Here is an 11,857-nt window from a genome sequence, read left to right as displayed (position 1 = left end):
TGATCATGTGACGGAGTATACGTGCCTGTTGGAACATTCAAGTATCCCCAGGGATGTCCATCATAAGTTCAAACGGTTGCTAAGTGATCAGTTCTAAGATGAGAACAAAATTAGTAAGATTTCCTTAGTAAGAAGGCAATCCAAAGAAATAGCCCATCTCCACTATGGATTCCTAAGATTGGGAGGTGCCTTGGAGGTTTCCTAGTGGGATCCCAGCACAGGATAGGAATCCTTTGGCAGGCCAGACAAATTCCTGTCCAATCTTGGATCCCAAACCTCCAATAAGGGAGCCCTGTCACAGCTTAAGAATACAGATAGTCCTCGACTTACGACCACAATGGAGCCCAAAATTGGTGAGTTTTGCCCCATTTCATGCCCTTTCTTCCCACAGCTGTTAAGTGAATCACTGCAGTTGATAAGTGAGTGTCCCGGTTGTTCAGTGAATCTGGCTTCCCACTTGACTTTATATAATACAATACAATAGCAGAGTTGGAAGGGACTTTGGAGGTCTTCTAATCCAATGGCAGGAAACCCTATACCGTTTCAGACAAATGGCTATCCAACATCTTAAAGACTTCCAGTGTTGGGGCATTCACAACTTCTGGAGGCAAGCTGTTCCACTGATTAATTGTTCTGTCAGGAAATTTCTCCTCAGTTCTAAGTTGCTTCTCTCCTTGATTAGTTTCCACCCATTGCTTCTTGTTCTACCCTCAGGTGCCTTGGAGAATAGTTTGACTTCCTCTTCTTTGTGGCAACCCCTGAGATATTGGAAGACTGCTATCATGTCTCCCCTAGTCCTTCTTTCTCTTAAGCTAGACATACCCAGTTCCTGCAACCGTTCTTTATATGTTTTAGTCTCCAGTCCCCTAATCATCTTTGTTGCTCTTCTCTGCACTCTTTCTAGAGTCTCCACATCTTTTTTACATCGTGGCGAACAAAACTGAACTTTGCTTGTCAGAAAGTCACAAAAGGGATCCCATGATCCTGGGACCCCTCAACAGTCATCAATATGAATGGATTGCCAAACATCCAAATTTTAATCCCAGGGATTCTGCAAAGGTCGTAACTGAAAAGGGGTCATAAATCACATTTTGCAGTGCCAACGGCCACTAAACAAACTTGTAAAGTCAGAGGAGGGAAATGAGAATAGCTCCCTCCTTGGACCACAACTGGAATCCAGTTTTTAAGAAGAGACTGGACAGCCACCTCTCTGAAAGGTTCTCCTGCTTGAGCGGGGGTGGGGGTGGGGATGGACTAGAAGACCTCCAAGCTCTGTTCCTATTCTCATCCCCTCCCCAGAGGCTGCTTGAGCTTCTGCCAAAGCCGCAGGAACCACACACACAGCTCATTAGCTTCCTCCCTTGGGAGTGAGACGGGGCATGCGCAAGAGAGCTTTGACAGCCGTCGCCTTGTGCAGGAAAGGGGTAGGAGGGGAGGGGAGGGAGGGGGCGGCCTCCGGGGACATTTGAAAGGGGAGCAGGAGAGGGAGGGTCGACGCTCTAGGAAGGAGCGCGCTCTCTCGCTCTCTCGCCCCTAGTCCCAGGTTTCCCGAAGGCGGAGACCCGGAGTGAATGGCAGCTGCGTTTTCCCCGAATCTGGAACGGGACGAAGCGCCATCCCGCTTTTCTCGGGTAGGAAGGCGGGGAGGGGAATCGGCAGCAAAGCCGACGGAGGCCGAGAGCTTCCGCCGCTTTACGCTGCCGGGCGTCGGCGGGGCCCCGGGCGCTCTGCAGCCGCCTGCAGCAGCTTCGCCCCCGGCTGGCTCGAGAGGAGGAGGATCCCGGAGCGGGTCCTGGCCGGGCTGCCCCCGGAGATGGCGGAGAGCTGCTCCCGGGCTGCGGCGGTCCTGGCCGGAAGCTTCCCGCTCAGCCCTCCTCGTGCCCAGGAACGGAGGCTGCAGGTAAGCTGATCCCTACCCTCCCCCCTCGGAGGATCTCCTCGTGGCGTGGTTTCCTTTAACTAGTGGTCCGCCTCAAATGCAGGTGGCAGGTAGCAATAGAAGAGACAATACAATACAATAGCAGAGTTGGAAGGGACCTTGGAGGTCTTCTAGTCCAACCCCCTGCCTAGGCAGGAAAACCTATACCCTAGACATTGGTTTCCCTCCCCTTTCAGTCCCAGAGACCTGTTTCCCCATCCAGTTTACCCCACAGCAAGAAGGGAATTCCCATCTCCATCTCTGGTTATAATACAGTCCAGCTTTGGAGACCCAAATGCAAGTTGTAACAATAGAAGAATCACAGAACAGAGCTGGAAGGGACCTTGGAGGTCATCTATTCCAATCCCCTGCTCAAGCAGGAGACCCTTACGGAATGAAGGAATGGAGGTCATCTAATCCAAACCCCTGTTCAACCATCAGACCCTTACAGAAATACCTTAAAATCAAGAAGAGAGGGAGGAGGGAGTTTGATTTAAAAGCAAGCTTCCAAATCCAGTTTACAGGTTTCCCTCCACTTTCAGTCCAAGAGTCCTGTTTCCCAGTCCAGATATTCCACAGGAGAAAGAAGGGAATCCCAAGGGAATTCACATCTCCAACTATGGATATAACCCCGTCCAGTTTTGAAGACACAAATGCAGGCAGTAACCATAGAAGAGGCTTTGGTTTCCCTCCGCTTTCAATCCCAGTGTGCTATTTCCCCTTTCAGATTATTCTCCAGGTGGAATAATCCCAAAGAATCTCATGGGCAATTTGCATCTCCAACCAGGGATATAAAGTGATCCATCTTTGGAGGCAGAAAAGAATTCCCTTCTTCCAATGCTCAATTGTTTTAACTTTCGTTCTTCTGTGATTCCGGCTGTTAATTTCAGATGCAGGAGCCCTTGAAGCAGATGGTCTTGGCACCTCCCGAAGGAAGAGAAACACTCTCCCGTCCCTCTATGGAGCAGTTATTGGGAAGGAATAACTCTGAGGAGAATCAAAATCCTCTTTGTGGTAGATCAGTGGCAGCTCAGGTAGGGAAATTTCATCAGAGCTGGGAAACATTTGGGGATCTGTTTTTTCATGCGACTGAATGCAGACTGTGATCAAGTAATGTGATCAAGATTTAGTGGCTTGGTCCTGTGTTCAAGTTGCTTGTTGACATGCAACATTTGGAGAATGTTCTTATGAATGCAGGTTACGCAACAGGTTACAGTATTGTCTCTTAAGAGGAATGTTATTTTATTTTTATTATGTTTATATATCGCATTTAGACATACAAACACCCATATCACTGAGCGACTCTGTGCTATGGTTTCTCATCTTAGGGAGGTGCAAGAAGAGGAATCGGGTCTTTTGTTTATTCACCTTTATAAACACATCAGTAGGTGTACTCAGAACCCATCAAAATAATCGAAGAAGTAAAATTATCGCAAAAGGAGATAAAAACGCAGGTGCTTAGTAGACCTTTTAAGTCTTTCTTTGAGATGAATTGTGCCAAGAATTAATTACAACCAGACAGGTGGAACTGAACAGAGCAGAATAGTTGGAAGAGACCTTGTAGGTCATCTAGTTCAACACCCCCCTGCACAAGCAGGAGACCGTACACCATTTCTGACAAGTGCCTGTCCAGTCTCTTCTTCTAGTGATGAAGCTCCCATAACTTCTGAAGGCAACTAGGCAATGCCAGCGGGCGACGCCCAGGAGTAGGGCCTTCTCTGTGATGGGCCCGACCCTTTGGAATGACCTCCCCCCAGATATCAGGACTACCACCGACCTCCGCTCCTTCCGTAAGAAACTAAAGACCCACCTGTTCAATTTAGCCGGCCTGGCCTAATTCCTAATTCCCAATTTTAGTTCCTCAAGCCTGCATTTTTTAAATTTTCTAGGGGTATGCTTTTAGTTGTTTTTAATTTAATTTTTAATTTTTACTTTTTGTACAGTTGTATGAAGTTTAATTCGTTTTTAAGGGTATAGTATATTCGTCTTTTGTATTCGTTTTAATGACACACCTGTACACCGCCCCGAGTCCCTTCGGGGAGAGGGGGCGGTCTATAAATACTGATAAATAAATAAATAAATAAATAAAATAAACTTCTGTTCCATGGGTTGATTGTTCTCACTGTCAGAAAATCCCTCCTTATTTCCAGATTGAATCTCTCCTTGTTCAGTTTCCATCCATGATTCCTTGTCTGGCCTTCAGGTGCTTTGGAAAATAGCTTGGCCTCCTCCTCTCTATGGCAGCCCCTCAAATATTGGAAGACTACTCCCATGTCTCCCCTGGTCCTTCTTTTCCCTAGACTAGCCATGCCCAGTTCTTGCAACCGTTTTTCATATATTTTAGTCTCCGGTCCCCTAATCATCCTTGTTCTTCTCTGCACTTCTTCTAGAGTCTCAACATTTTTTTAATAGTGTGGTGAGTAAAACTGGATGTAGTACTCTAGGTGTGGTCTTCCTAAGCCTTTATAGTATTAGTACCACACGTGATCTTGATTGAATCCCTCTGTTAATGCAGTTTAGGATTGCATTGGCTTTTTTGGGGTTAAAGAAAATCTCTCTGGGATGGCTATGTTATTACTTCAACATGCATATTTTAATTCCATCCTTGTGCACTTATGAACACTTCCAAAGTGATTCTTTAGAAAAGCTACTATAATACTACCACTGGTAGTATGTCATGTCAGAAGAGGAGCATTCTCTCTTGCAAAACTCAAATTGGAAATCTGGAAGGAAACTTTCTGGGACTTCTGCTGAGGAACATATCCTTTGACTTTCAGAGTTTGGTATCCTTTGAGGAGGTGGCTGTGTATTTCACGGAGGAGGAGTGGGTGCTGCTGGATCCCAGCCAGAGAGCCTTGTATGAGGAAGTCATGCTGGAAAATTCTAGGAATGTAGCCGCTCTGGGTAAGGACCTGTTTTGCTCCGGATTCTGGTATTTATGAAAAATCTTTGGTTGCCATGAGTGCTCAGAAAGCAACTTCCAGTTAGGAGAAGGACATTCTGGGACTTATTCTAAGGCCAAAATAAATATATAAATAGATTTGATACTGTAGATACTGCATAGGATTCTTTTTCATCTAAGTGTTTGAGGATATTCTTTAAATGAAGATGTTTGGTCTGATTCAGGAGGAGACACTCTTAAAAATCTTCAGGAAAGGAAGATACTGCTCTGAATGTCTCTGACATTTGTTCCTTACAAACACCCACTTTTCTAGATTGCTTAAGAACCAGTGGCTGTTCTGATACTAGCATGTTTAGTCAAAAGGCCCTGGTTTGACCCTGAGTAAATCATTTGTAAACTCCATGTAAAGCTGAGAACAACTGGCATTGTTTTCCCTCAGTGCTTGCACTACTGCTGGTTCGCTTGTAGGCGTGCCACGCACGCATGCACAGTGCAATAAAAATTGCTCTGCGCATGTGCAGAAGCAAAAAACAAGATGTTCGGGAGCGTGGCAGGCTGGTTCCAGCAATCCAGGCCGCCCAGTCACTACCTGTTCAGCCGAACTGATCCGAACTGGTAGGAACCCACCACTCGGGGTGGGGATGGGGGGTGCACATGTGCGCAAACCCCCCAAATGCAATGCGAGTGCTCCCTGAACATGTGCCCTGCTCCCCATGCATGTGCAGATGTGTCCCAGTCATGTGCCCCGTGCATGCACAGCAGAGGCCTGAAGACCAGCTTGCCAGCAGGACGCATGCACACATGCGCAGTAGAATTAGGGTAGGGCAACAGCTGGTCTGCCCGCAGAGAGGGCTTTGCGTGCCACCTTATGGTTCAGCAAGAACCATAACTAAATGAAAGTTTGGTTTCTTCTAGCCAGATGAAACCAGCAGAATCTTCGATATGCAATATTAAAGGTCATTCTTGCTTAACAGACTCCCTGCTTAGTGACCATTTGAAGTTACAGTGGGCTTCCTCAGAGCTAATTATGACCTGTTTTTCTAGTTTCCTTTTAAACCGTTTTTTTTATTAGTTCATAATATAACATACAAAGACAATGCGAAGTAAAGAGTAGGGAAAATAGGGAAAGGGAAAAGGGAGGCAAAGAAAAGGGGGGAAAGAAAGAAAAAAGGCATGGACTTCCACCTCCCTTTGGTGCAGAGGAATAAGGCATTTGCATCAAGCCTCAACTTTTTATTTTTACAAAATAGTTTAAACTGGCCATTTCTATAGCAACAAATCTAACTCATCAGTAAAACCCAAAATCAAAGTTTTCATTTTTTTCCTACCTCAAGCACAAAGTCCAGAAGCGGTTTCCAGGTAGAAATAAAAGTGTATGTGTATATATATACATATACATATACATCATATACATATACATATACATATACATATACATATACATATACATATACATATACATCATATACATATACATCATATACATATACATACATACATACATACATACATACATACATACATACATACATACATACATATATATATATATATTTCTTTGATCAAAGCAGTCAATCCAGCCATCTCTGCTAACTCTAATGTTTGCAGTTATGCATCCCTTGTGGGCATCGAGATGCCCTTCCATTTCTGTGCTTAGAGTAATCTTGCTGTCTTCAACATATAAAACATATGACCTCCGAATTTGTTTTCCAGATCTTTTTCCGTTAAACTAAAAAGGAGAGTCTCTGGTTTTCTCTTTATATTTACTTTAAGAATTTTCTGTATTAAGATATGTATCCTACTCCCAATATTTCTTTGCTTTATCATACATCTACCGTAAATAATAAATGAACTGTTTCTGAATTTCTGATCAATGTCCACCCACCTCCATGGCTGCCAACTCCCAACCTGCAGGTCACTTGATAGCATTTTGGGCCCTTGGCAACAGGCTTGTATTTACAGCTATCTGCAACATCCCACACAGCAGTGACGTGCGGTGAGGTTTATGGCTGGTGAGGCACTGACACAGTGGTGGGTTTCAAATATTTTTAGACTTGTGGACTTCAACTCCCAGAATTCCACAGCCAGGCATGCTCAGTTCCGATTTAAAACGACAGCATTTGTTTTTCTCCTTTGCAAAATAAGTTTCCTTTTTTCATTTTCTTTTTCTTCTCCCTTCCCCTCCTTCCTCCCTCTCTCCCTTCCTCCCCCTCTCTCAAACACACACACACACACACACAGAAGTTGGATTGGACTATCTCTCCTACCCCCTTCCTTCTCTCACTCACTCTCTCTCTCTCTCTCTCTCTCTCACACACACACACACACACAAGTTGGATTGGATATCTTTTCCAGTGGCTTGAAAGCAGCTCCTCTGCCATCCCCCCCATTCCCCTGCTGCCTTCCCCAAACACCTCCACCATTGCAAATGCAGCCTGCTGTCTGGGTGAGAAATGCCTGGAACACAATAAAGCCCACCCACTCACCTCCTGCTGGCAGGCTGGGGTGAGAGGAGAGGCAGAGAAGCCGGAGGGGAGCCAATCCGAGCCTTCCAAAAGAAAGAGGCTAGGGAAAGTGTGTGCTACACACTACATACTGTGGATGACTCTGTTCAACTGTTAAAAAAAGCCTCTAAAAAGTGCCTTCTACTATGAGGCAGGAGAACTGCGTGCCTCACCTAGGTCAGGAATTTTTAGGCTTTTAACCCTTGCTTAACTCTGCTCGAGTGATCATAAAACGCCTAAAGTCAGACTAGAGGAGGCATGCAGTTCTCCTGCCTCATAGTCGAGGGCGCTTTTTTAAGGGCGCATAGTCTAGGGCGCTTTTTTTAACAGTTAAGCAAAGTCATCCACGGTGAAGCAGCAACTACCTCAGATTTTTCCTTTTACATTTTTTTTCTTTTCATGATGAGAGTGGTGAGGCTCACCTGACTGCACTTGCCTCACCTGACTGCACGTCACTGCCACACAGTCACATGACTAGAACATTTGGTATTTTTTGCTGGTTTGGGGTGTTTACTTCTGATTCCTGGCAATGAATGCCCATAGGAGCAAACCAATTTGATTAACAATTGCCACATTTGTTTAACCAATGCTGCAAAGCACATCATAATATCGGGCACATTCACGTGGTGATCCATTTAATGACCACCACAACCTATGATATTTATTCCGGACTCAATTAGAGTCGTAAGTCAAGGAACGGGTGCACTGTTTTTCTGTCATGTATGCAATGATTAATTTTTATTTTTCATTTTCTTCAAATCAGCTTCTGGGCTGGAGCATGAGTACTACAAGGAGCCCGGCATAATCGTGTTCCAAATGATCAAATCTGAAGAAGACACGGTTGTTGGTCAAGAACCATCACAAGGGAGTGAGAAAAGCTGTAAAGTGAATGGAGGGAAGGAATCCTCTGGATACAGTAAAGTCCTTTATCTCCCAGCCCAGGAAGTTCACCAAGGAGAAGAAAAGGGAATGTATCTCAGATGTGGCAAAAGAGACGAAGAGAACTCTGGTTTCACTAAATATTATGCAACCCAGACCGAAGAAGAACAATATGAATATCAAGTGGATGAGCAAAGTATCAGTTCTACCTCCTACCTTGCTTTACATCACCCATCGTACATCCAAGAGACACCATATGCGTTTATAAATTCTGGGGAAAATTGTAATTTCAGCAATCATATAGTTTCCCATAAAGAGGGGAAACCATGCGGACGTGGAATGGATTTCAGTAAGAAACAATTGCTGCTTTTACCTCCCCAAATTCCTCCAAAGGAGAAACCCTACAAATGTCTTCAGTGTGAAAAGACATTTACTCAGAGAGGTAACCTTACTATACATGAAAGGATCCACACGGGGGAGAAACCCTATCAGTGCCTGGATTGTGGAAAGACTTTCGCTGAGAGAACCAACCTTGTCACCCACAAAAGGATCCACATGGGGGAGAAGCCGTACGTATGCCTGCTGTGCAGGAAAAGTTTCAATCAGAGCGGTCACCTTACGAGACATCAACGAACCCACACGGGGGAGAAACCGTACACCTGCCTGCAGTGTGGGAAGAAGTTCAGTGGACGTTCCAGCCTTCTGAAGCACGAAAGAAGACACACGGAGGAGAAACCGTACCTATGTACGGAGTGTGGGAAGAGCTTCCACGACATCGGTGTCCTTGATTACCACAAAAAGATCCACACGGGAGAAAAAACGTACAAATGTATAGAGTGTGGAAAGAGCTTCAGGCAAGACTCTCACCTTGCGAAACACCGAAGAATTCACACCGGGGAGAAACCCTACGGGTGCTTGGAGTGTGGAAAGAACTTCCATCTGAAAAGTAGCCTCTTGCAACATAAAACCATTCACACGGGGGAAAGACCCTACCGGTGCTTGGAATGTGGGAAAAGCTTCAGTCAGAACAGCACTCTTTTCCAACACAAAGCCATTCATACAGGGGAGAAACCGTACACGTGCCTGGAGTGCGGAAAGAGCTTCAGTCAGAACTATAAACTCCTACAGCACAAAAGGATTCACACGGGGGAGAAGCCATACAAGTGCGAGGAATGCGGGAAGCGTTTCAGTTGCAGCAGTGACTTTAGTTGCCATAAAAAGATTCACACGGGGGAGAAACCACATAAATGTCTGGAATGTGGAAAGGGTTTTAATAAAAGGAGTTGCCTTACATCTCATAAAAGAAAACACACAGGAGAGAAGCCGTATCAATGCACAGACTGCGGAAAGAGATTTTCTTATAACTTTGTCCTCAGATACCATCAACAAACCCATACTGGAGAGAAACCGTATAAATGCTTGAAGTGTGGAAAGGCTTTTAGTAGATGTTCAAATCTTAAAATCCATCTAAGAATCCATACAGGGGAAAAACCATATAACTGTCCGGAGTGCGGAAAGAGCTTCCGTAAGGACAGTGACTTTATTCGTCACAAAAGGATCCACACTGGGGAAAAACCGTACAAATGCATGGAGTGCGGAAAGAGCTTCACTCAGAATGCAAACCTTATCAAACACAAAAGAATTCACACGGGAGAGAAACCCTACAAATGTGTGGCATGTGAAAAAAGCTTCAGCCAGAAAAATCACCTTTCTCAACACGAACAGACCCACAAAAGAGAGAAATCACAACTTGGGAGCTTTATCCCAAATGTTTTCTCCTCCAAAAGAAAAAAAACCTTAGAAATACGTGGTCTGTGGTAAAATGTTCATTTGGAAGAGTAGCCCTATCAGGCCTAAAGGAATCCATGTGGGAGAACCATAAAAATGCAGAGTGTTTCGGGGTGAGATTGAGAAAGAATTTCGCCCTTATTTTCCAGAAAAAGCTTTCTGTTGGGAGGAATGTCTGGATGGTGGAGAAACCTTTCAGGACCATCACTGAAATAGAATTGGCAAAGAAAAGATGTTAAATCAGAGGTCTCCAAACTCTTGTGAATTTCAACTTCCAGAATTCCTCAGTCAGCCATGCTGACGGGAGTTCTGGGAGTTGAACTCCACAAGTCTTAAAATGGACGAGATTGGAGATCCCTGTTTAAAAAGGAATGCTTGAAAAAGGAGAAAAGATTCCAAGAGGCCCAAATAAAAATCCTGTCAGTGAGGTCTCAGGAATGTTCAGGCTGAATACTCAAAAGGTGGCAAGCGATATTCAGAAAAGGGGCTAATTAAAAACAAAGATCTATTGGAAAACCCGGTGCTGTCTGGATTTGGCCAAAAGAAGGAAAAAATCAGAAACACTTTTTAGTTTATGATTGTATTGAGCAGTTCCTGGTATCCAGAGGTCCTTGGTGCTCTCTGAGCTTGGTTGTTTCGTTGCACATGTTTCATTACGAAATTGCACTGATGATACTTACCTAGTATGGTAATGAAACATCGACAAGAAATAAACAAGCTACAAATATTCTATTACTTCATAGTATTTTATCTCTTTTGCCACTCAATTTTTGATCAAGACCTAAATGTTTAAATTCATTTATCTCTTCATTTTTGGTTGTACATGCAAAGAAAAAAATGTCCATATGAATAAAGGTATAAAAATAAAAAAAAACAGTGAAAAAGAGGAACAAATTTCAATATGTGGTGAAATACAGAAGGATAGCCGAGAAGTTACCTGCAGTTTCTGTATCAAATGTCCAATTTTTTCTATATGTTATTAATAAGTTACAGCAACACTATAGAGATATCCAATTTCTAGTTAAGATGTCTCTATGAAAGTATTGTGGATTATCACAATGTGCAAATCATGGGGAAAGTTTACTTAAGGGACTGTGACATTATAAAACTCTAACTGCTCTGAGAGCTTAAGGGAAGGTGGTAGGGGTGATACCCCTCTGGTAGCCCTGGGATAGAGTGGGAGAGGCAGAGGAGGTTCCAGGCATCCCCATTTAAAGGTTTTAAAGCCCCTTGGATCCCGTGATATCTAAACAGCCCCCTTTGTGGGTTTTACTGGTCCCCCCTAAGGTGCCAAATTAAGCTTGATATCACTGTTGCTTTGGTGCAGATTGGAGCTAAGTGCAAGAGAATAACCTTGTCACACAAGTATCAAACACAAGGTGAAATGTGCAACTAACCCCTTTTTCCATTGGGTGTAACTCAGCTTGGGGCAATGGCGCAGTGGTTAGAATGCTGATACTGCAGGCTACTTCTGCTGACTGCAATTTGGCAGTTCGACTCTCACCAGGTTCAAAGTTAACTCAGCTTTCCATCCTTCCGAGGTCAGTAAAAGGAGGACCCAGATTGTTGGGGGCAATAGGCTGACTCTGTAAAAGCGCTTAGAGAGGGCTGTGAAGCAGTATATACGTCTATTGCTATAACAGCGATTGCTATTTCTTAGCAGGGGCGCAATAAGATAGTCATAGCAAGAATTTCTCCATCATGGAATCCTAAAGTTCGGAGCATCCTTGATCTTCTAGTCTAGAGGCCCGAAACTTTTGGACACCAGGGACCAGTTCCATGAAGAGAGGTTTTTTGGTGGATCAGAGGGGACGTGGTTTTCTATACTGCCTGCATCCCATGGATGAGCCATTGCTTTTTTGTACG

General features: G+C 44.3%; 1 protein-coding gene across 2 annotated transcripts; it reads left to right on the top strand.

Moving 5' to 3' along the window:
• Positions 1–1,263: 1,263 nt before the first annotated feature.
• Positions 1,264–10,872, top strand: LOC309383763 (uncharacterized protein). 2 transcript variants are annotated; one of them, XM_081936626.1, is made up of 5 exons: positions 1,264–1,900; positions 2,809–2,952; positions 4,696–4,822; positions 8,088–8,561; positions 8,604–10,872. In XM_081936626.1, the coding sequence occupies exons 1-5, from the start codon at positions 1,814–1,816 to the stop codon at positions 10,022–10,024; spliced, it is 2,253 nt and encodes a 750-aa protein (XP_081792752.1). In that variant the 5' UTR covers positions 1,264–1,813; the 3' UTR covers positions 10,025–10,872. The 2 variants fall into 2 exon arrangements, with proteins under 2 accessions (XP_081792752.1, XP_081792751.1); XM_081936625.1 differs by having other exon boundaries at positions 8,088–10,872.
• Positions 10,873–11,857: the final 985 nt, after the last annotated feature.

The sequence above is a fragment of the Natrix helvetica genome (assembly GCF_964273705.1).
Source record: "Natrix helvetica genome assembly, chromosome: 1".
Lineage (NCBI taxonomy): Eukaryota > Metazoa > Chordata > Lepidosauria > Squamata > Natricidae > Natrix > Natrix helvetica.
The sequence above is the reverse complement of the archived record's forward strand: the minus strand, read 5'-3'. Positions and strand labels throughout refer to the sequence as shown.

Bases quoted from the DNA above. Each gene is read 5' to 3' on its own strand.
- LOC309383763 (XM_081936625.1), top strand. From the start codon at position 1,814: ATGGCGGAGAGCTGCTCCCGGGCTGCGGCGGTCCTGGCCGGAAGCTTC. The intron at 2,953-4,695 runs GTAGGGAAATTT...TTTGACTTTCAG, and splicing joins GTAGATCAGTGGCAGCTCAG to AGTTTGGTATCCTTTGAGGA. The intron at 4,823-8,087 runs GTAAGGACCTGT...TCTTCAAATCAG, and splicing joins TAGGAATGTAGCCGCTCTGG to CTTCTGGGCTGGAGCATGAG.